The 26,558-nt window shown below is 27.9% G+C and overlaps 2 protein-coding genes and 1 pseudogene across 2 annotated transcripts; all 3 read left to right on the forward strand.

Moving 5' to 3' along the window:
* Positions 1-6: 6 nt before the first annotated feature.
* On the forward strand, positions 7-803 carry LOC111041518 (serine/threonine-protein phosphatase 4 regulatory subunit 2-like). The gene is made up of 2 exons (XM_022325796.1): positions 7-222; positions 299-803. The coding sequence occupies exons 1-2, from the start codon at positions 7-9 to the stop codon at positions 629-631; spliced, it is 549 nt and encodes a 182-aa protein (XP_022181488.1). The 3' UTR covers positions 632-803.
* A 16,704-nt stretch (positions 804-17,507) lies between these two features.
* LOC111041514 lies at positions 17,508-20,904 on the forward strand (annotated as a pseudogene).
* A 731-nt stretch (positions 20,905-21,635) lies between these two features.
* LOC111041517 (uveal autoantigen with coiled-coil domains and ankyrin repeats protein-like) lies at positions 21,636-26,097 on the forward strand. Its single transcript, XM_022325795.1, has 15 exons — positions 21,636-22,242; positions 22,491-22,667; positions 22,746-22,871; positions 22,925-23,050; positions 23,159-23,293; positions 23,368-23,502; positions 23,575-23,709; positions 24,018-24,069; positions 24,554-24,614; positions 24,686-24,881; positions 24,953-25,061; positions 25,143-25,321; positions 25,501-25,685; positions 25,790-25,945; positions 26,009-26,097. The coding sequence occupies exons 2-15, from the start codon at positions 22,584-22,586 to the stop codon at positions 26,013-26,015; spliced, it is 1,686 nt and encodes a 561-aa protein (XP_022181487.1). The 5' UTR covers positions 21,636-22,242; positions 22,491-22,583; the 3' UTR covers positions 26,016-26,097.
* The last annotated feature ends 461 nt before the right edge of the window (positions 26,098-26,558 follow it).

Raw genomic sequence — 26,558 nt, forward strand, 5'->3', positions numbered from 1 at the left:
AAAAAGATGTACGATGAGACCGATGACGACGATGACACTGATGACGACCATAAGAATGACGACTATAATGAGACTAATAAAGAAGATGAAGATGACGACGACAACAATAACGATGATGGAAATGACGACGACAACGACGATGATGAAAATGACGACAACGACGATGATAAAGACGGTGACGATGATGACAACGATGATGTACACAGCAGATCTCCAGAGCGGGTATGTATATATGATATTATATTGTATGACTTTAGTGTTAAAGAATTTTACACTTTTTATTTTATCATATTATTAGACCACACCAACATCAGTGCAACTCCATCACCGATCCTCACTGATCGACGCGATGGACCTGGCCGTCGATCACAGGATCAAAGCTTTCTGCGGGCCACTGCAGCTACGGCATAAACTTGAAGTTCATATCCAGTCATCTCCAGAGATCAATATTCTCCCACCCAAGTATGGTGGAGTGAACACTATCCCGCAAGTGCAGTCAAAAATGATCGAAATCCCAAGTAGACCTGCTCGCAGGTCAGTTTGGAAGAGGTCCAAAAGACGCGTCTGGAAATGTTTCGTGAACGTGGCACGTAGAATATGTTTCTGCCAAAGTATTGTGAACGTAGAATAATTTATGTTCAACCTTCTATGCTCGTACCAGTAGTAACCACAGTCAGCCTGAACTATTTGGAGTACCGTTAACTACCATTCAAATTGACGGTTTGCACATTTTTATTAACTTTTTTCGGAACTATTTTTTTTAAAATTACAACTTTTTTGAATTCTTTGTATTTGTATTCACACTTTAGTGTAGGTACATTATTTTTTGCTTTAAGTACATATTTTTTTTAACTTTTTCTTACTGGTTTTCAAAATGTATTTTATTCAGATATTGAATAACAAATTAATAATCTATAAACTTTTTTCCATTCTGATAATATCATAGATATATAAATATATTATATATATATTATCATGTATTCGATCATATACTTTTTGATGTACCTATTCAATTTTTTCATATTTTGTTTTTGATATGCATGATAGATAGGTGCATATACCTATAATAACAATTGTTTTGCATTTTTACATTTTGTGTATTAAAACATGATATACCCGACGGTTTTTCTTTGTTTGTGATTAAATATACATTTTTTGTTGCAATAAGTTTGTTGTATTATATCATATTTATTCATAGTATTATATTCATTCATATGCTATATTGTTTGAACATTATTGCGTATAGTTAGACATTCAAAAAACATATTATATTATAAAAACATTTACGTACAATTTTGGGTGGTCGAATCATTTCTAGTAAGTCCATAAATGCCTGATAGACAACGCGAATCAGATGCTTTTATTTTGCGGACAACTACAAAATTAAGTTGAATCTGGTTGGTAAGTCGTAAGTTATAGTCAAGTACCTATAATTAAGCCTACCTACTACATTATATTATATGCGATAGGTAAAAAAAGAGTAATAAAATAACAAAATCTGTTTTATCTCAAATCAAGATTCGATATTATATTGGTAGTTATATCAATTCAACGGATAAGCACTCCGCTTACTCAGCAGATAAAGTATAGATTTGACCAAGGTGACGACGAATTCGAGATCCACAGCAGTTGGATATGGATACCTATAAATATATATTATATAATATAATAACCTATATACCTATGTCGTATGAATTTATGAACTGTGCGTTATTTTATGATAATTGTATGTTCTGTTTCCCGGTATTTTATGTTGGATTAGCTAAACTTGATCGACTCGGCATATTAGAATCAACTGCCAGATTATGACACAATCAAAAACGAAGAAACTGAAACCACTGCATATTTTGTTTTATTTCGACATTATTATAGGTACATATGTAATTATAGATATTAGGAATGTATGTTTGATTTGTTAGGTTTTCATTTTGAAATTGTAATCTAAATAAGTTTTATGAATAATATTATAGGAGAAATTTTTTTTTTATTGACTTTTAGTTTCGGCGACAAATTGTAATATTATTATAAATATTTTTAGTATTATTCCTGTTTTTTAACAATATGGTTACAATAATTATTTGTTTGTGTTCCTCTTAAATGTTAATGTTTATATTCTTATATTTTAATATAAATGTAATTAAAAAATAAATAATGATCACATTTATTGATTTTGATTTTGTTTTCTTCCAAGACTTAATAGTCTTTGAAACATGGTTTACTATTTAGCCGCTTTTGTCCAACTAACATATTAGGCATTTTCATCATGATACAGCTTACATTTTGTACATTTTTTGTTTTATTTTTTGTATAATAGTACATTATCATACAGAAAAGAGATTAAATGCCTACAATGGTTTAATAATAATACGTGAAATAAAATGTTCTTTATTGTTAAACAAATATTAAAATTAATGTGGTAATAGTACATTCATTTATAGGTAAGTTAAGATAAATAAAGTATATACTTGATAATGCTTTCAAAATATTTCGACTCATTATAGGCTGTTGACCGACATTTCCATTTCAATTTTTTCATTTTTTTTCTATAAATGTCAATGATCAGCAACAATAATTTAAAAAAGAAGTATCTATAATATTGTTTTAATTAATTATTATGTGAACTAGACATACTAAATTCTGAGATATTAACATTAGCAGTAGTATTCATTGAATTTTGCATATGTTAAGCATTTATTTCTTTTAATTTATCCACATCATCTGCAAGTGTGATATTAATTAGTTATTGGGATAGGAAACCAATTTTCGCTAATACACGCCAACTACCAGCAACATATGATGTGAATATGGTCTATTTCCAACTTGGTAGATCTAGTGAAACAATAAGAAGTCTAAAATTCAAAACCAAATACTCAAAATAGTCCGACTCGTTATAGGCTGTCGACCGACATTTCCTTTTTTTATTTTTTTCTATAAATGTCAATACAATTGTATTGGTTGGGTCAAAAGCATGACAATTTAATACAAGACTCATGATAACTTGTTACAATATCGGTTAAAAAATATTAAAAATACATAGACATGATTTTTTTTTATGAGCGTTTAAATTTCAAATGTTGACAATATTTATCAAATTGAAAATTGGAAATGATTTTGTTGTTCAATGTGTATGAGATAAAATGTTAAATTTTCATAGCTAAGGATGAGCATTTAAAACAAGGTTCCACTTAAGCAGTGTTTTCCATAATCAAGAAATCTAAAAATCTATAAATACAATAATTTTCTACAGATATTTTAAGTTCAAATTTGGACAAAATTGCATATCATCACAAAGAATAATGGTTATCATTTTGTTGTCATTCGGTTCCAAAACAGCCCAATTTTACATAGGTTTATTTGATAATTTTTCTGCGTCACTGATAAGTTAAGAATAATATTAATTCAACTTACCGGCTACCATATTAATCATAAGTAGGTAATAACAATATAAAATAGCCAAACTGACATACCGTCTCCGCTCAGAACCATTTTTCATATACTATGATTCGATATCACTGAATTCAAATTTAATACGATCCATTACAACGACCTATTACACACCTAACGTACAGCAGAGAGCACCCCTAATGTACAGCAGAGAGACATCCACATACCCGATTTTTTAGTGTAAAAATTCAAAAATGTTCAAACAAACTAGATCCGAGATTTTCAATCACCCCTAAGTTGATGATTGAAGCATTTTTTCTACTGTCTTTAGTCGCTAGCAAAAAAAACACTCATCGTTGTAAAGTCCATACAATCCTTGCTCGGTTCAGAACTAAAAAAATTGATGTAAGTACTTGCAGAAACATATTATATTGTTGTGTATTGTCTTATTGTTATAGTTGTATTGTCACAAAAATCGACAAGAATACACCATGGTACCAACAATCTACTGCAAGGTCCGATCTAAATAGTACATACTATATCTATATAGTATAATAAATAATAATATACAATGATGTACATCGTTAGGCTTCACTAGTCAACGTTATTCCTTGTTCGGTACCTACCATAATATAAGTGTGTAATAAATCATATTATTACAATTAAAAATATATTTAGTGAGTACTATATAATTATGATATACTATAATATTATGTAAATTGCATGGTGCAATAACGCCAAAAAGTACCAACCACATTTTAAGACGTATTCAGAAACTCATCAAACCGCCATTACGATTAATATGAAAGTAAATTGTTGACAATCAAAAATCATAAGTTGTAATCTTTATGTACAGTTAAGTAATTAAACATTGAAAATACATTCAAAAGAGAAAAAATTATAACATATATTTTTATCAACGAGGTACATGATCTCAACCCTATAAAACGATTCATTTTAGTTCGTCATTATGCAGTACACAATGTATACATACCTATCGCCGTGTAAATTTGGTTTCATGATCCGTAGTTGCTCGGGGCTTAAAAATTGTATATTTTTCACTGGTTTGTTTAACTTTGATACTTGTACAAAACATTGATAATTTTTAGTTTATTTTTACAAATATTGAATTTCGACTAATTTTTTTTTCCAAAATAAGATTTTATAATATAACTAGCTCTATCATAATATAACGAGTGTGTTTCGAAATTCTTGTTTTAGCACACCACAGGAGGTTTTTTCGCGTAAACAACAATAACTGGGTTGGGAAGACCTAAATCGTTCAATATAATATTTTACGTCGACCGTCACTCAAAAAGTCTAACTTTATTTATTTTTTCTAATATAGGTAGGTAGGTAGGTAGGTACCATAAAATATATTATTAAGAACGCGAGTGAATAATTTCAACACAGATATAATACATCATCTGCGAAGAAATACGGTAAGGCGAGAAAATTGAATCGTGAGATATACCATTTTCCGCAAATATATTTGAGCTTAATACGAAAGGTTTTTTGAAACTTAGACATACAATTGTTGTGCTTATAAATTATAATATTATTGTTTAATTGTGCGGACGAAAGTAGGTAAACTAATTAAGGCGGCTAGGAAAATATTATAATACCTATAAAATATATTATGTTAACACATAACTTACCAATAATAGTAATTTAATCGACGTCTTACAGTTTATATATTTGTGAAGTTAATAATACATAAATAAAATAGTAAAATAATAAATGATAAGTAAACATTGATTTCCGAAGTTTCTTTTCACATCACACTTGGGAATGTGTTGGTGTAACATATAATTGCATAGCTAGGTATAACTACCAATAGTAAGAAATGTTGATTTGGGGTGAAAACAGCTGATATTGTTTTTTTATCCTTCTAATTTTTCCGACTGTCTATTTTATAATGTGGTAGGTAAATACCTAACCTCATAACTCACACAACACTCTCCATAAGTACCACAACTAAATACCAACAATTTACTTTTTCTACCAGCTATTATGAAATCCATTTATCCTAGCTTATCTGTACAATATTTACATTATTATTACGATTATTATTATATTCTCTTTCTTTTCTCTTTCCTAACCAATTATATTATCTCGCTAACATTACTTATCAGTTATCAGTATCTTAAATATTATTATGATAACTTTATATGATATTTAATTACTATTTTCTTTATTGTTAATTAACTATGGTGTAATGATGTGTATATAATCTTCGAGCTTAATAATTGTTACTAAAAGCTAATAAAAAAAAAATAAATACTTCACCTATTTGAATTACGACTTAACCACCAGATTCGATTTAATTTTGCCATCCACAAAATAAAGCCATAAAGATTCAAGTTCATCTTCTATTTTTTTTTTGCGAATCCAACGGCAGCCAACCATTAATGGACTTTCAAAAATGGTTTGATCGCTGTACTAATAAAATATATGTATTTTGAATGTCATACAGCACAAAATGTTCAAACAATATAATATACCTAATGTAAGAAAATATAATACTATGAACAAATAATACAACAAATTATACAACAAATATATATTGCAACAATAAATATAATAAATATATAAATTACAACATCAAAAAACTAGTAGGTTAGTATTTTTAATAATAATAATGATGATACAATACATGCAATATAAACAATGCAAAATGATTGTTATAATAATTTGTGTACATGTCAAAAATTATACATGAAAAAAAATGTATTCTTCAAAAGGTATGATCGATATTGTTTGAATTAATCGTTACTACATATTGTTATTTAAATGTCATACATTTTAATATGTGAAAACCGGTTCGAAAAAAGAAAAAAAAAGTGTGTGAAAGGCAATGTGTTGCCAAAATTATGTGTTTGCACGAGAGTGCAAAAAAATGCAAAAAATTTATAATTTAAAAGAAAGGTCCGAAAAGGTGCAACAAAATAAGCTTTTGGCAAATCGATGTAAGAATAATAATGCATAATTGTATCCATAAAAAAACGTCCAAAAATAAAATAAATTTTGAAAATTTTTAAAAGGTCAAATAAAAAAAAATGCAGACAAAAATGTATTTTGAACTTTAAAATTTGTAAAAAAAAAATTAATTTAGAATTTAAAAAATAAATTGTAGTTTCAGGAAAAAATTTAAAAAATTTGAAAAAGAAAAATACAGGATTATATGTTTTTTTTAAATTGATTATTAGCTCCGGCAACTGGGGCCATAGGCTTTATTTTATTATATTCATCAATGATTGGAAAAAATAAAATGAATTTAGAATTTAAAATTTGTAGTAGTTCCGAAAAAAATGTGTGAGAAAGACAAAATTATGTCTTCTTTAAAATTAATTTTTTGCTCCGGCAACTGGGTCACTGGCTTTATTATATTACATTCATCAGTAATTACAATGATAAATGCAAAAAATAAAATAAATTTAGAATTTAAAAATTTGTAATAAAGGTCCAAAAAGTCAAAAAAAAATCTACGAATGAAAAATGTAAAAAAAAAATTAATTTAGAATTTAAAAAATTGTAGTTTCAGGAAAAAATTTAAAAAATGTGAAAAAGAAAAAATACAGGATTATATGTTTTTTTAAAATTGATTATTAGCTCCGGCAACAGGGGCCATAGGCTTTATTATATTATATTCATCGATGATTGAAAAAAATAAAATGAATTTAGAATTTAAAATTTGTAGTAGTTCCGAAAAAAATGTGTGAGAAAGACAAAATTATGTCTTCTTTAAAATTAATTTTTTGCTCCGGCAACGGGGCCATTGGCTTCATTTATATTATATTCATATAGATAGTTGCAATGATAAATGCGAAAAAAAATATCGATATACCGTAGATTAAAACCTAGACTAATTAGTAGAAATATGTTAAATAAATTAAATTAAGTTTTTACGTCGTAACTTCTAAGCCTATATACAATTAAAATTAAAATAGATTAATACTAATTATTTAAAATAAGTTGAAAATATAAATATCTAAGATTACAATAGGTGTTAACGTAAATAATAAAAAAAATTCAAGGATGTATTATACTCAATTATGTTCAAACCTTTGGACGTCTTTCATTCGGCAGATTAGCCACGAGTTACAAATAGCGCGAGTATAATATTTTTAGTGCGAATATTCCGTGTCCGCTAAGTAAAGTACGGACGACACGTGTATGTAGTAAACCACGGGCAGAGGCCTATCTGACCGCCTCTGCTCCTACAGGTATTTGGCTTAACGATTACGACTATTGGGCCGAACCAGCCCCTATTCGCTGTCTCCTGGTTTTTTCCTTTCTTCTTGGAGAAGTAATTTGTTTGTTCAGTCCATTTTCGTCTTTCTGTCCGCTTGGCCTACACCGACGACGCCAGCCTCGCGTCGTCTCCCAGTGTGATCTACCGGGACACCGGGGGTCAGTATCGGTTCCCCGGTGGGTGAGCTTGTCCGCGGCCGCTTATTCGTCCATCCCGAAGGTATGACTTATTTCGCGACTACCCTGAGAGTATAATATCCTCAGGGCGTTCCCCTATCCGCAACCTGGGGACGCGCCCGATGGCATGCTCATGCGCACGGGAAAGCATCCGTTATATTTTACTTATGTTGTAGTGCATTTTTTTTTTTTAGATTTGGTTTGAAGAGATTTACTTATGTTTGAGAAATCACAAATGCTGAATTATTATAAATATGAAATTATTTAACTTAATAGAAATATCTGTAACAACTTAAGTCAATAACGACGTACCACAGAACGGTAAGAATAGGTCAGTGATATATGTAATATTATCATAAACTAATCTAAATATTCTTAAAATATGCCATAGTGTACTCAAAAATAATTAAAATATAAACAAATAATAATAATATACGCATTGACAAAAAGTTTCAAATGAATCAGAATTATTTTTTTTATTTACTGACATAGATATTTATGTATGGGTGGAATGAAGCCAACTATAAACAAATTATTACTTAGATAGATGGATATTTATTGAAATGGTATCATTTAATCTCGATTAATCTAATCTCGTTAAGGAATCTAAAATAATTAAGGGTATTACTTTTTAATTAAAACTGTCAAATTATATTAATTAATTTTATTTCAAAAGTCATATTGAAAAAATAACAAATACAAGTCTTCTTATATCAAGGTATTATTACGAGTCAGTCAATTTTTTTTAGTTTCAACCAAAAGTTTTTATAGCTCGACAATTAACTGAATAACAAGATAAGGGTGTGCCTTTAATATTCATAAATCTCATAACTACAACTATTAATAATAATGAAATGGTTTTTTTGTTTGAATATCCAATTTTGTAAAAATTTGAACCTAAAAAGTTTGTACTTATTAGTTATTGGTACCTAACAATTTGTTTTTTGCGTAATTTCAATATATTTTATCTGTTGTTTAAATAACTCATAGAAAAAACCTTGTATTGAATTTTCAAACCACTTTTTTACACACAAATAAAATGTTATACTGTATATATTATTATATTATATATGAATAGAAGAAAACTAAAATAAGTTGAAATTCTTAAATATTTATAAATACCTCAAGAATTATGTTGAAAAAGCAAATATCAATTTTTGATTGACAATTCAAGGCTCTATAGACTATAACTATTAATTTTTTAATTATTTTGGTATAAAAACTAATAAATATATTAAAAAAACAAACATCATTGTAAAACCAATACATTCACCGTTCCGAGGAGAATGGAATATATTGTTTTTCAACAATGAGACTAGGTACTTTGAAAAGTTACCGAAAGTCTTCCGAAAGCATATTCATGATATCCGTCGAAGTCTTCGTTACCCATTGAATACTGCTGTATCTAATACTATAGTTATTTCCAAACTAATATTAATTCGGACTGTTTTAAAACCACGTTTTTTAATAAAATCTATAAACAAATTATTGAACTATTATTATTTATTACTGTTATAAAGTGGCACGAAAAAATTATCGATAAGAAATCAAAACTATACTGACGACAAAAATGTATTTATCGAACGAATATAATAATATAAACATCGTAACAAACGTCAAACATTACAGAAAGTAACGGACAACAAAGTAAATTAGTTTTGTAGACGGTCAGTTTTATTTCCAAATGAACATCTCTTATACCTACTGTATAATATGAAATCTACTCGATTCCTATATTTTAGTTTGAAAAATACGATACTAACGATTCTTAATTTTTTTTTAAACGTTCATTTGAATTATTTAGCCCTACTCTGTGACAAAAAAAAATATATACGTGTAGTGGTTAAATTAAATTTGAAATCCACCTTATTGATGCGTATCGCTTCTGATTGGAGTCTTTAAGTATGATATATAATAAGTAATAACATAACCACTAAAAAAATTATGTTCATACTACTTTTTATTAAGAAAAACGTTCATGTTTTAGACAACATATTCTTTCATTTTAATATTTTATAGAAGATTTTAAATACACACGATATTGAGAGCTTAAACCAAAAGGATAGAAAAATTAATACAATTTATAATCATCTATCTGTATCTATACATCATAAAATATATAGTTTATTATTTTGTGGTCGAATATTAACGTCGAAGTTAATTACAGTAGAAACCGTTTATAATGACACCGGTTGTAGTGACATATTTGGTGTAATGACCTTAGATTAAATGCCCCGGCAAAACTCCGATATTGCATGTACTAATTTGTATCGGTTATTATGACGTCTATATAATGACTATACGGATGTTATGAAGGTTATTTTTGGTTATATTGGAAAAATATTTTATCTATAATGACTTTACTTTTAAATGAATATGTTAACTTTGATAATGATGTGCCAACTTCAGAACCATTAAGTGATCAAGAACTTATTTCTTCATTGATTAATCAACCCGAAGAACCTGAGGAAGACAATAATAGTGATGAAGCTGATACTCCCGATGAAGATTTATACATTAATGCAGTGTTTAATGCAGCAAAAACGTTAACGAATTATATGGCTCTGAATAACGTAAATCCAAAAATAAATTTTGAAGAACTAGAAAAAAAAATAGAGCGTGATTTTTATACTAACTAAGTTCAATCTAAAATTACAGATTTCTTTAAATAATAATTTAACTAATTATTTTAAATATATGTATGTACGTAATTAAATGTTTTTATCTTTACTTTTTTCTATATAATACATTGGATAAATAAATAATAATAATATGTACTTATTGAAATTACAATTTTTTTTCGTCATTTTGGTTATAATGACAATCGATTAATATGACCTATTTTCTTTGGTCCCTTGAACGTCATTATAAACGGTTTCTACTGTATTTAAATTGTTCATGTGTAATATTATAATATTGTCTAAATACCGACTACGAAAAATTTAATATTTTAATTTTAACTATAACATTATGTATTTATTAATATTAATAAAATTTTAAACCCTACACTTCAAATCATTATTGTTATCAAATTTCTAGGTACATGTATTTTTATATACATGTACTGTTAATATTTACATTTTTCGAAATTTGAAAATATACTTATTTTATTTGCACATTGGTCATAAAAATATAATATTCATCTAATATTAGCATAAAACTACACTATAAATACGGACTTACTACAATTTTTATTTTTTATGTCAATATCTAATTTAATTAATTACGTAAACATTTGAAGTTTAAAAGCTTAAAAAAATAATTTTATACCGGTGTGACATTTTTGATATTTGTAGCTGTTATACCTATGTGTTATATGAACTTAAAGTACTTTTTCAAATTTTCAAGCTTTTCAACCACAAATAGAACGATGAAAAAAAAACTAAAATAAGTAAACTTAAAATATTTATAAGCATACGCCTAGCTAAAAAAAGATCCAAAATACTTTTAAACCGTAAATTGTCTAGAAAAAGCCACGAAAAATAATTGATGAAAAATTCAAGTCTCTACAGTTAATAGTTTTTACATTATTATTTGATGTAAAACCTAAAAAAATATATTTAAACAATTTCCGACCTTGCAAAACCAATACATAATTCATGGCTACAGTGAGAATCCAATTTATTGATTTTTAACTATGATACAATGTGAATTATGAGATATTACCGCCGACCGTAAGAAGTGTTCTGAAAGCACAGTCATGATATCCGTAGTGGTAGCTCGTCGTCGTTCCACATTTATAGTACCTTCATATGGTTCACGTTCAAGTTATTTTCAGACTCGAATGAATTTAAAATTGTGTTTTATAGAAAAAAATTATAATCATTACACACATTATTGAAATGTTATTTATAATATTGTAATAAAGTGAAACTAAAATAACTTTTTTTATACTAGAAAATAATTCGTACGAAATAAAAACGATATTGAAGACGAATCGTAATCGGAGAAACGTATAAACATATATTTTATAGAATATTTCCTAGGCAACGAAAAATATTATTGATGCAATTTATTTAATGCATATTATGGAGATTTGTAGCCAATCCATTTTATTTCCGAAAAGAATATTCAATATAATATGTATTAAGTTATGTATACGTCTTCGTAGAACATGTTTTGTTCGATTTCTACATATTTTAGTTTTTAATTTTAACAATATGCGATTATACTGGTTTAAATACATAATTATTGGTTAACATATATTTTAAGAGTTTAACTATTCAAATAATTTTTTGAATTCTGTTTTTAATACCTTGTGCTACTTTAGTGGTAATAAAAATAAGTTGTGGTCATTAGGAGTAGCGACATTTTAAATTCTGAATTTCATTTAATACTGCCGACAAACATTGGAGACGAACTAAGTTATTTCAATTGATCTAAATTCAATGATCAAATGATTTTCTAAGAACAGCAACCGATCTATAAATAAAGTAATATATTATAATAATTAATAAGTAATTGCTTATACCACAGTATAAATATCTGTATCTACTTTGAGTGCAAAGTTAATAATTTAACATAAAATAATACATTTTTTCATTTAAGTCAGTATAGTACATAAATCTTACAAAATAATAAGTAATTTACTCAGAAAAATAATGAAACAAAATTAATTTATAAAACTAACTTATACAGTGGATCTTTCATGAGATTGAAACAAAAAAAAATGATAAATTTATAAAGCATATTAAGTATCAATTTTGGTTAAAACATACACTTTGCCATCACTGAGTGACACCTTTAAATGCAAATAAACATGTAGTATAAATATTATTTTCTCTTCTCCTATAAAACTCAAAATTAAAAAAAAATTAACACCTTTAATTTTTTGGTTTATCAACAGCAGATCTTGATACAACCCATTCAAAAACTATTGTTGGAATTTAACCTTTTTAAATAAAATTAATCATAAGAATTTACTTATTTGATGTATTTTGCAAAGTGATTGCAAACTGGGTGAATGCCGTTGACAACAAGCAGGGGTTTTGAATTCCATCAGATGTTTCAGGAAACTACTTTGCCTCACACAAAGCATTCGCTCAGAACCTTGGAAGCTGTAATCTTGGGCAGCATTTGGAAAACTATGGAGTTAGCCTGTGTGGCTGTGTTATAATTAAACATAAATGTTAAAAGATTATTATACTTTTACAATTTAAGATAAAACGATTCACAATAATTAGTATGCATTTATTTCATTTATGAAATGGTAAAAAGAATATGTATTAATTAACAATTTCTTCCAAGTATATTCCTCTTGAGGTGTATGAAGATACTGTTTTGCGTAATGGTAATACTATTTTGTCAAGGTTTACCTGAGTATTGGAACATCCATGTTGAATGGCCTCATTTGATGATTGTGCAGCTTACATAAAGTCAACCTATTATCATTTTGATCAGAGGATATTTGAGCAGTTTCCAGACACAAATGTTGAGATTTTTTTCTATTTGATACCAAATAACTGTAAGAGTCAGACATAACATTTATTTATTTTTTGTACTTGTTTTAATTTCTCTTTACATTCAAGTTTCAGTATTTTTACTGTTATAATAAAAGAAGCCAGATTATCCCTTATGATTTCTGTAGTCCACCAAAAGGCAAAAACTATGATGTAAGTCTGAAGCCTTTCCAAATTAAGGACTTCATATGGAAGCTTCTGAACTTGTGTTACATTACCTATAATTATAATACCTATTTATTTGATAACATCTAAGAACATTAAATAACATGTGCACATAAACAAATGATACTTTTCGATTGGCTCTAAAGCATCCATAAAAAAACATAATTGGGAACAGTTATTGAAGACTTATTTACTGAGTTGTTAAATACATGTAAATCTGAATTATGCACATAATATTTAATTGAATCACTTATTTTATTTACAAGTGGAGTACATACCATTATCATTGTTTTCCACATCAACCAATGTATATATTTGTGATCATGACTAATAATACCTAAATCAACATAACATATAATTTTAAATCATTTATTATAAGTATACACGTTAATAGCTTAATATATGTATATTGTACATTTGAACATAAGAATAAATACATAATACCGTGCGTAATACCATGCTCTTGACACAAAATATGATAGCCATGGTCATGATTTACCATATCCAAGCAAACTTAAATTTAAAAGTATATCAAGTATGTTATTATTATTATGTTTAAAGATTGAATTTATAGGAGCAAACTGATGGTAAGAAGGGTGAAAGGAAAGTATTGGAAATTTAGTTTGCTAAACTTCAATGAGTTTTTCTTGTGAATGAGTGTGAAGTGAACTATTATTTTTAAAGAACTTGAATATTATTCATATAATTATACATTATTCAATTATCATGTTTCTTAAGTTAGGTATTGTTATATTTGATAAATACATAGTCATATAGTATGTGGTAAAAAACTCATGTTTGGAAAAGGTTTGTCTCATAATCATATAATTTTGTTTAAATTTACATCAAATACAATAAATTTTTACAAAAAAAAATAATATTAATTACCTTTATTTGTAGGGACTTCCATTGTTTTTAACCTAATCAACAAATTAAATTTATACTTATTAATATTATGTGTATCTGAAGTTTGAGATCATGACTAAATAACATGACTAAATAAACTGGTAATCACAGATTTTTGATAAATATCCTAGTCTCCATTTCACCATAGAAAGTGGCGGAGTAACACCTCAATTTTTTAATTTTTTAGTGGAAATGAATATTTTTAATATTTTTTTTGTTTTTTGGTTGCAAACGGTTAATCGGGCAGAACAGGTTTAAGCATGCATCAAATCGAATCTTTGTAGATTGCTGACCAAAGAGGCTGAGTTGCATTTATAGCCGCTCAAGGCGCTCATAGGAGTGTTCAAAATAAAAATTTAAAAAAAACATATTCATCATAATATAATCATACAGATAGCAATATAGTATTCAACTAGCGGGGCCAGAGTTTTATAATTTATTTCATTTTTTAATTATAACATCATTTTATTGTGTAAAAATGACACTCATTAAGTTATAAGCGTCTAAAGAACATAATTATTTTAAACTTATTTAATGAATAATTAGTATGTATACTTCATATATGGTCAGTAGGTCAAAACATTCTTTTAGAACTAAGACTTGACTACACCGGAACTCGATTCTACATGGTCCATTTCATTATCACATTCACTGAGATCACCCATCTCAAGTAGATTTGAGTTCAACATTAAACTGGTTAAACATTCACTTTCTTACAACAAGCTCTTTACCATATCTCTCGAGAATTTGTATTATCAGAATAAACAAAATCTGAGTGTTTTTCCAGAATGAACCACCTTAAATTAAATTATTATTAGTAAACATTAAAAGATTTTTTACAATAGTACAATACTCTATACAAGTACAGTTTATTAGGTAATTTTACAAATCAAAACTGCACTTGCCTGTCAAGAGCCGTTATATTATTGCTAGAAGACCCGACCATGTTCTTTAAAAAAACTGAATAAGTCCCAATCACATCTTGATTCAGTATTTTAGTAGTAATATATTGCAAAAAATATTTGCTTTTCAAATATTCTAGTAAGTTCTTCAATGACTTATTTCATACTAGTATACCTGCATAATAACACAATTTATGGTATTACAAACTAATTTTTTAAAACAAAATTTCATGTATTGACCTTTTTTGAGAAGGGAGTAGGGTTTTTTTCTATTTACTTGCATTTCCTGAATGAGGCTGGTCATTGTATTCAATAATTCCTGTTGATTGACCCTATCGAGTCCAAAACTTGGAACACCTCAATCAACTGAAGGTTGTGTTGAACAGATCAAGCCATTTATTAGATAGCAAAATCAATTCCGAAGCCTTTTTCAAATAAAATTAAATTTGTTAATTATATAAATTAGATAATAAATATTTTTTAAATACTTGCATCTTTCCAGTTCAATGAATCAATATAGTTGTTACTTGTTTCCCAAAAAAAGCAAGGGCTTTAGAAACTTAATCATAAAACACATTAGCTGGTAGCTTGATGTTCATCCTTCCAGTTAATTGAACTTCAATATGATGTTCAGAGAGTTTAAGTGCCAACCATGAATTAAGATATACTTAAGGTATATCTTAATTCATGGTGCCAACTTATAATCTGATCTCCCTGAATCAATTGCTATAAGTTTTTGAAAATTAATTTACCAACATAGTTTTCATAAGGAACTACGGACCCATTAAAAAAAAATGATTATATTAATTGTTCCTATTATATCTGTAGCTAGATAAACAAATTTTCATGAAAATGAGTAATGGCGCCCGAACTGGGGGCTTGCAAATTTTAAGAGGTGAGATGTCTGCAGTCTGCAAAAACATGAATAATAATATGACCAGAATAAGTGAAATCCAGTGTTGCCAGGTTAAAGACATAGATCCATGATGTATAAAGTGCGCAACTTTTAAATAATTAATAACACAGTTATGTATCAATCGAAATGTATTTATTTTTATATATTTACATTCAATAACATCTCCGATTTTATCTTCGATAACCGTAACACCATCGTCCTCAAAGAAAAACGGGCCTATCACTCCACCGGCCCAAAAACCACACCACACAGTCGTTCTTTCAGGGTGCATTTGATGTTCGTGGGTTACTCGTGGATTTTCATTCCCCCAAATCCTGTAGTTCTGTTTGTTAACAAATCCACTGAGGTGGAAGTGTGCCTCGTCACTGAACATTATGTTTTTCGCGAAAATTTCATCCACGGCCAGTCTCTCTTCAATCCATTCGCAAAATCGTCTTCTTTTTTGATGGTTCGCCGGCTTGAGCTGCTGCACGAATTGGATTTTGTATGTATGTATATGGAGGTCTTTACTTAACATTCTTTGCAATGAACTGGAATACTGGAATACTCAGCTGTTGTGACCGTCGGTGAATTGATTTCCCTGGACTCACTGTTACACTTTGTTGCACAACAGCAATTTTTTGTGCATTGCGTTGAGTGCGATTTCGCTCAGGTGACTTCACACTAGCAACAGAACCAGTTGTTTCAAACTTTTTTATCAGTCGCAAAACTGTAGACTCGTTGGGTGCTTCATTTCTTCCGAAAATCGACCGAAGTCGCCACTCGCCTTACCGTCTCAGCCCCACTTTCATGATTTTGATAATACGTTTTAACGATCTGAACATAATGTGTATTTGTAAACCGCTCCATGACGACTGACTGAACCAATATAAAAAACAACAGCTGATAATTAAATCGGAGTAATAATCATAGAACACTAGTGTTCTATGGTAATAATAGATGCTAGAAACAAACAACTCTATGGTGTGACGTCAAAATAGTACAAATCTTTTTATTTTATATCCTCGATTAACTCAATTAAGTATTCAAATTTCAAAACTTTGACATAATATTATATTATATTAATGCTGCAAAAGTCAAAACTTAGGTTGTTAATTGTTACTTATTAGTTATTAGCACAGATTATAATAAAATATTTAATTTAATCCGTGTTATTACGTTTAAAACACTACCTATGTTGTAAACAACTTATTTTTAACATTTTGTTTCAAACCTATTGTTAATTGGTTAAAACACTTACGAATAAAATGTAATATGTTTAAAACAGTGTAAAATCCAAGTGAATATTGTATTTTTTTTTAAATAATAGGTATACTGTTTAACACAAAAACAATTGAAAAAAAAATGAAAAAAATACACCATCTGGCAAAACTACTGAAGGTAAAAAGAAATAAAAATACTTTTTACTTCAATTTGCATTAAGTCATTAACTACATAAATTTGTAATTTGAATTTTTGTATTTTAAATAATAATATAAAATGCACAATTTATACGAAATTACGAAAACAGAAAATTAAAAGTTGCTATAGCTAAAGTACAGAAAACGTATAACCATGTGTACTTGGCAACTCGCCCACTAAATAATATACCTATACAAAAATTTTTTTTTTAGTTTTAATATTGTAGTAACACTAATTTATATTTTCAAAAAAGATTGGAAAGTGATATGTAGATCATTTATAAGAAAACTAAGGTGGTTTTCCAATCATGAGAATAACTAATTATTAATGATTATACATAATGTTGGTTCTTAGGTTTTATAATTGATATAATCATTTCAGATGTGGAACAATCAGTGTGTATGCAATTTGTGTACATCAAAGGCCAAATGTCCGCTGCGGCAACAGTCTTGGCTGGAACAGACTGTTTCTGCAGCTGTTGAAAAACAGATAGCTGCAATAATCACTGTGGCGCAGCCACAGCCGCTACTGCGGCCTCGACAAGTGGCCAACGTCCCGAGTAAGTTTAATATTTTTTCAATATTCAGTTTACATAATATAAATATATTCAAATATTAATAGCGTTATTTATTACAGAATGTTTTTTGTGCCATAAAGTGGGGCATAGGGCCCACAAATGCTGGTGGCGCCCGGATGGTAAGTATATATTATTTTTTTTTTAATTTTATGACTAATTAGATCTTTTAGTATTTATTAATTAAAAAAAATGTTTCAGCTGCCCCTCACCAGGCGAGATCCAGACGGGCTCAGCAACAACCGCGTCGCGATAGGTCTCCCCGGAGGACCGAGTCCCGCCGGAGGGACAAAAGATCAACTCGAAAGGATAGACATGAGCATGAACATGAATCTACAGAACCGCGGATCGAAACACCGCCGGTTACGTAAATACATAAAACTATATCCACTTCAACATAAAAATGTTACAAATCATATTTTTTTATCCATATTTCTGATGCCTTTGGTAAAAGAAAATATTATAATTTGTATTACAAATTTTGGCTACTAACAAAAGAAATAATAAATTAATAATTAATAAGCTGTGGCTGCCTGCTTGTGCTACGATATTCAGAAGAATGTGAAGTACTACAAGAAAAGTTAAATTTGAGATTTAATTTTAAGATAGGTAGCATTTTCAATATCTATATTTATTAGATTAGACAGAATATCAATATTTTCTAAAATTGCAATGATTTCGATAAAGTTACGGGAGTTATAATTGAAAACTAGAGGGGGACTTAAGGGGCTTATCCTCCCCCAAATGTATTTTAGTCCCCCCAAATATTTTTGATTATTTGAGATTAAATAATAGTTTAAGCATGAGATAGTTAGATACATCCTAAGCAATATGAGTATAATATAACGTAGAGAATTATTCAAAAGTAAATTGTATAAAATATAAAATATTTTATAGTGTATTTTGTAATTCCTAAATAATTAATAATAATATTGTTATCTAATAAATGCAGTAGCGGAATATTGCGGTGGTTCACCGCGACAACGTTTAATATTCAAACTCCCAGTATTTCCGACTAAATAAATAATCAGTCGAATACCTATTACAAGACCGTTTTTCAAATTTAGCTTTATTAAGCATTGAAAGAGACTTAACTAATACCATAGACAATGATACCGTGTTGGAACATTTTATAGCTAATAATAAAAATAGACGGATAGGTCTTAATATGTAAATTGTAAATTATAAATTATAATCCATGAGATTATGTCATATTTTATGTAAAACATACAAATAAGTACATGATTTAGTTAAGTACTAAAAAAAAAATACATGATTTTTAATAATATAGTATGGTAATAATATTTTATGCTTGTTTTTATGGATCTCATTGACTAAATTTATTTGTAGGGCTTCAGCACCCCAATATTTTAGATCTAGTTGCGGCAATGCTAAAATTTCAGATATCTGAAGTTAATAGATAAATTCTAAGAGTGGGTTATAGGGATGGATTAAGGGTATAAGTGAATAATTGCTAAATATAGAATCAATCTCAATTGAATACTTTAGAAATATATTAAGTTAGTTTACTTTACTCATGACATGACACGAAAATGATTTTAAATATCTTTGGATGTGTGTCTGAGAGAGAAAACAAATAACATGTTATTAAATGAACTTCAAGAGTATAATCTAAATTCCTATAATGTTACAGTAGAAAAACTTGTTAAAAAAACACAAGATGTCAAATCTATGGACAAATCAGATATCGAAGAAGTTGATATATCTTTATTTGCTATGCCTGTAGAATATTCTCTTTGACATTGTGTAGCAAAAGATATGCATATGAGTGCGGGCATCGCCATAGATTTTAAGTTACTGAACAAACATTTTAAACATAAAATATACAGTGATATTTATTCTTAGCTAATCTGTTGATTAATTATGATTTAGGAGGATCTACGGGTGTGTTGGACAGCTGATGGACCAAAGACCAAATGTTGACACAGTAGCGTATTTGCAACACAAAAATCAATTTATTAATTATTTAATTACAAAGGAATATAGCAACAATAAACCAACATATAATAGTTTAACTGCTGCCATTAAAAAACTACGTGATTTAATTATAAAACACAATGTTAAAAAATTAGCTATCCCACGCATTGGTTGTGGTCTTGACAAATTAGACTGGCCAATAGTAAGAGGCATCATTCAAAATGTTTTTCAATACGTAGGATGTACTATCAAAATTTGTCATTTTACACATGTAAGTCTATTTAATTCAGCCTTAATAGAATGCAATACTATGATGAAAAGTAACTAATGTTTTATTTTTTTACAGTATACATCAAAAGAGTCAGATTTACTAAGAGTTCAGCATCCAAGAATCTTAAAAGTCCGTACACATATCAATGATATTAAAAAACGTGTATTTGAAAAATTGAACATTATATTGTATTCTCAAAAAACTTCGTTACCAGTGTATTGGGTTCAACATTTTCAATCAGTTGATGAAAAATACGGCTTTAAGTCTCAATACTATAAGGACTATCAGATGGATCTTGAAGTTGGCCAGTGTTTGTTTTACAGCACATTAGATGCTGCTATATTTATTATAATTACTAACAACTATGAAACTTACAAAATGACCTTGAGAGAGTTAAAACGTTTATCAAGAATGATCAGCAGTTGCACCCAACATTCATAATACATGAATTCTGCAATCATAATTTTGAAATTATGATTTATAAAAAAATTGTATCTCTAATAAGTTCTGCATTCTTAGAATTAACTCCATGTGTAATTTTTGTAATAAAAAATTAAAGACAATATTCAGTTTTTCTTACTTTATTTATGTTTAGTTACAGAAAATACATTTACATTAAGTTGTTTATATAATTACATACTTTGATTTCATATTATATCTACATTCTACAATCTACATAATATGAAGGACTTATGGGATTCATCTACATTTTCAAAATTAATGTTTTTTTTTTTGTAAAACTGTTCCAACCAGTGTAAATAAAAATAAATTATGATTCGATCTCCAAAGTGATATATATACCTTAACACCAATGCATACTAAATTTGTACTTTGTAGTGATTGGATCCAAGTAGCAAGGATTATAGTCTAATCCAATCAAAAGCATATCACCTGGAACCGATATTTATTATTTTCTAGGTTTAGTGATTCACAAATTCACAAACATTGTGATTTTCCTATTGTTATTGTAAAAATACTACAAAATATTTGACATTAAATTTCTTTATTCGTTGTAAGCTTATTGTCACTTGGTGCTTTTTTGTTAAAGTTCAAGGTAAATTATTACAAAATCATAAAAGCATTTGTTGATTTAACTAGTTACTTATATTAGTTTATAACTTCTTAACTTATTCAGTTAAAATGTTTGTTGTTGTAAATGCACTTTGGTGTTAATTATAAGGGCAAATTAAATGTTAAACTCGACCCTTAAATAACATGAATATTGTGATATAAATAGGTACCTAAATTTTATGATGTTTAATAGTAATATTTTTGTACAAAATTGCATTTATTCTATTCGAATTTATATTATTTTTGTAATCAATACGATATCCAAGGATACGCTTTATGTTTGAAACATAACTTGCGGTTTATAATTGCGATTTACAATATCACTCTATAACCCATACTCTGTATGTACCTCGTACCTATAAGAAGTTAATTGAATTTAACAGTTATAAGTATTCGTGTTAGCTTATTACCAGCTATTACATATTAGAAAAATTCATAGCGATGGATTTCGAACCTGCGGAATTCATACCTGTTTGGGAAGAATCGTAAGTAGTGTTATCGATATAAACTTTATTGTGTCCGAGTCCGTTTAAAACTCCAATCTGTTTAAACGCATACACCGCACTGTTTATTATTTAATTCATTAACTATAATACGTAGAGCATTTTTTTGGGGATGTAACGAAGATTTAAAATTTAAAATTCTATTTCAGCCCAGAAGTATATTACGACCCGGTGATACTAGAACAGGAATTAGATCAATTAAAAAAGGAATATTCCGAGATAAAGTATCGGTGCTCGGAACTTGAAGAAGAAAATACACTATTAAGAACAGATATAAAAACAAAAGAAAAAGAAAAAACAGACCTACATCATTTATATAAAGTAGGTACTCATTTAAATTATAATTCAGAGAGTAGCCTACACATACCGATATTTACTGTGAACACATCTTCAACAAACAACAAATATTCTGTATTGCCCTATAGGTATTTCTATAATTTTTCTTGCGTATAATTTAAATTGCATTCAAGTGTGTACCCTTGTATCTATTTAGTTGGCTCGACAGCGTACAAATATGGACCAATTATGTTTATTTAATATTAAATATAACATTGTATTATATTTTTTAGGAAAATTCTATCAAATTACCAAATATTCAAGCAAAAGTCGTGGAATTAAATAAGGAAATCAACAAGCTTACCACTGATAAAAAAAATTTGTTAATGGCCAACGGAAATTCGAAAGAAAAACGTGAAGAATTAGAAAAAAAATATAAAGAAGTTACGGAGAGTAATAAAGCTTTAATGGTAATAATATAGCACGATTCATATGCAAATTATTTCCACGATAAGTGAATTATAAGTGAATATAAAATCAATATTTAGATAACGAACAGGAAGCTTGAAAAAATTAATGCGAAGTGTAAACTAGAAAAAGAACAAGAAATCAAGGAAAAACTTCGGACGAAAGCAGAAAATGACAAAACAAAAACAATGATTGAAGAACTTGAAGTGATTTCGATATTTTAAAAAGTAATACAATTTTTACACGTTTATGATTTCAGATTGAGAATAAGGCACTGAAAACACAGATTAGTAACCATGCAGATGAATTACGTTGCAAAGAAATGCAAATTACAGGATTGGCAAGGGCCAATAAAATTCTTGAGACTAAGGTTGAGAATGCATTGGTAAGTTACATAACTATATGTATCCCAATTTTCGAATATCTAACGATTTGTGTATTATGTTTGATATAAATTAAGTATAATATATTTCACAAATCAATTGTTTTACAGAAAAAATTAACAGATTCTGAAAAACGTGTAACAGTTCTGGAAAAAAAAATAAAAACTATGCATAAGGAATGTTCAGAGTCAATACTTCGATATTCGAGTCTGCTTAAACAAAACAATAGCTTACAAAAAAAATTGGTGATTATTTCGTTTAACATTTTAATTATTAAACATAATCAGAAAATAATTAACTTGGTGAAAATTCTATTTAGGACGAATCAAATGAATTATTGATAACGGTCGATAAATTTAAAGAAAATGAACGTGGATTATACAAACAAATGAACACGTTTAAACGAATAATATTAGCAGAGCAATTAGAGAATAAGAAATTAATCGAAATCGCTGTAATTAAAAAAATAATTTTTATTTTAGAATGTATATACATTGCATGAAATATATAATAATATGTATTCTAGCATCAATTGGAGAAACAAAAAACAAGATTTATATACACAGGAGAAGACATAACGATAATAAAGCGCAAATTAGAAGAATGTATGAAACTAAATCTTGATCTGTCGAAGAAATTCAGTAACCTCGACTGTCCTTTCGTAAGATATTATCGAAGAGAGTTATTAGATAGTAGAATCTTAAAAAATAACATTTTTTGTTATTAATTTAATTCAAAATACAATATTTGTATAATTTCGTTATTTATAAATGTTTTTATTTCATTAAGTACACAGATTCAATTTAAACATATATTGTTCGTAGCATGAAGTAAATATATTTTGTATATTGTTTGATAAAATGCGCGTAGGTCCATTTTATTTTATAAAATTTAAAAAATGTCTTTGACCTCGGCCCCTCAGAGTGATAGTTGATATTTAAGTATAGTAATGCAAATTGTATTTTACAGTATCAGTCAAAATATGGTAAAATTGAAGACAAGGAACCAGCAATAAAATGCGGTAAATTCATAACTATAAATTATAATTTACCATCTATATTATCGATAATAATTATAAACTGAATTTGTATTTAACTATTTACAATATATAGTAGTTAATTAATAATAACCTCGTGATCGTATTATGAAGTCAAGACAAAAAGTACAATTTGTACTTTAAATGCTGCTTTAAATTTTATATTGAAATACAATTAATATCAATTTATAAACTGAATGCTGGTGTGTAGAGTTGGTGATCAAAATAATATTCTTATAGTTTAATAACTATTTTAGTTTCTTATAAGTTATAAGCTAAGAATTTTATTCAATGCTAAAAATATCCTACATGTAGTTAAGCACATTGAATATGAGCGTAAATTGTGCATACATCTGACCGCATAGATATTAAGTATTTTGAATGATTTTAATGGTAGCCACTTACATACATATTCTATGATAGTTTTCAGTTGTCACGTTTTAAATGTTGGATTAATTATTTATTTCAGGTTCAATAAAAGAAAGACATTACGAAAATAAAATATTTGCTCTGGAACAAGTGATCAAAAGGTATACTTAACCTTGTATTATACTTGAAGCAATGTAATTAAAATATACATGCTATTTGTTGTGTTCAATAGATTACATTTAAAATATGACAGCCAAGAGAAAAAACAGATTCAATATCGAGGCGTAGTGATTAAAAGCTTGTATGATGTAAAAAGAGCAGTAGATAGAGAAAAAGCTACAAGAGCCTTGCTCGAAAAACAAAAATATAATATAATCTATGATAAATTAGAAGTCTTAGGTAAAGATTCAAAGATTAAAAAACTACAGGTAACAGTATGAAACAATAATATCATGTCATTTTTAATGAATAATAGTATAGTAGTATATTGTTTTAATAGATTCAAAAGGAAGATTATGATCATAAATGTAAATTACTAAATAGACAATCAACGTTGCTTTGCAGACGAGTAAGAAATGATTTTAAGAGAATGGAGTCCATGAAAAAAAGTACGTATTACCTTATCATTTAAAAATTTGTTAAATATAATATAAATGTTGTCAATCATTGCTTATTTTTATTTTTACCAGACATCTGGAGAGCAAATAAAGTTTTTGAAGGCGTGGAACAAAAAAATGATGAATTACGAAATAAGACTGAACAGGCTGAGAAATTAGAGGAATCTATGAAAACGCAATTAGAATTTAATATCAAATGCCAAAAACGTCAACAATTAGAAGCAAACCAAATGAAAGCTACTATTGAAGAGGTAAAACAATTTTCTCAAAATAACCTGGAGTGATTGACTTTCTGACGATCTCCGTATTTAATACATTTTAGTATTATACATTAATACAATGTTTTCTTGTTGAAAATAACTATTTACTCATACATTTTGTACGTAATATTACTTAAATAAAGTGTTCATTTGAGTATGTTATACTTTAGTTTGAGAAAAAAATCCATAAAATGCAAGAAGAGTTGAATAATACTAAACAAAAAAACAATGAATTGACAAACGCAGTTGCACGATTTCAGACGTCAAGCGAATTTGATAAGAAAATTCAATCGAAAAATATTAACGAAGCAAAAATTGAAATTGGAAAATTGGCAGTTGAAAATAAAAAATTAACGTAATTAGTATCATTTATGTTTAATATTGTTTTTATAAGGAAGATGAAATAATATCATCTTTTAACACTAATTAAGTAACAACCGAATGCATATCTATTTTTAGATTTGAAAACAAATGTCTTTCGAAGTTGAAGGACGAAAATAAATTATTACAATCCAGATTAATGACTGGAGAACGGAATTTGTTATACCTTCAAACAAAATTAGATAAATTATACAACGAGAAACAACGCCAGATAAATGCATCGAGAATACCCAAGTAATAAAAAAATGTCTTATAATATCCTAAATTATAAATTGTATTGTTCAATGTGTGTTGCAGATTGTAGTTGCAAAGAAGATGAAAGTCCTTTTTCCAGTGTTGTTCAAGCACAAAATGTCCATGGTTTTAGATTATACATTACTTATTGTTATACTTACATTTAATAACATAATAAACGTACATATAAAATAAAATAAAATACATGTTTAATGCTTAATTTTTTGAATATTTAACAGACTCAAAAGTAACAGACCTTTTGAATTTACCATAACATAAGTTGGGCTCGTTTTAAACTTCTTAGATGAATTGTACGAGTATGTTGTTTACTCACCGATTGGACATTGAGTTCAGATGCGTTAGAACGAAAGACGGCATCGGGATAGATGTTTAAGGTATTTTGTTAGGACAATGAAAATAATAGAATCCATAAAAAAATTTTAAGAGCAATTCGATGGTAGTTGCAATCACAATAAACTAAACCGTGCAGTAGTTAAATTAAATATGTATATTACTCTATGTTGAGTTAAAAGTCTATATAAAGTCTAATATAGCTATAAGTGATAAGAACTCTATTGACAAGATATGTGAGTATTTCACTCTTATTCCGGCT

Source organism: Myzus persicae, unplaced genomic scaffold (genome assembly GCF_001856785.1).
Source record: "Myzus persicae strain clone G006 unplaced genomic scaffold, MPER_G0061.0, whole genome shotgun sequence".
Classification (NCBI taxonomy): Eukaryota; Metazoa; Arthropoda; class Insecta; order Hemiptera; family Aphididae; genus Myzus; species Myzus persicae.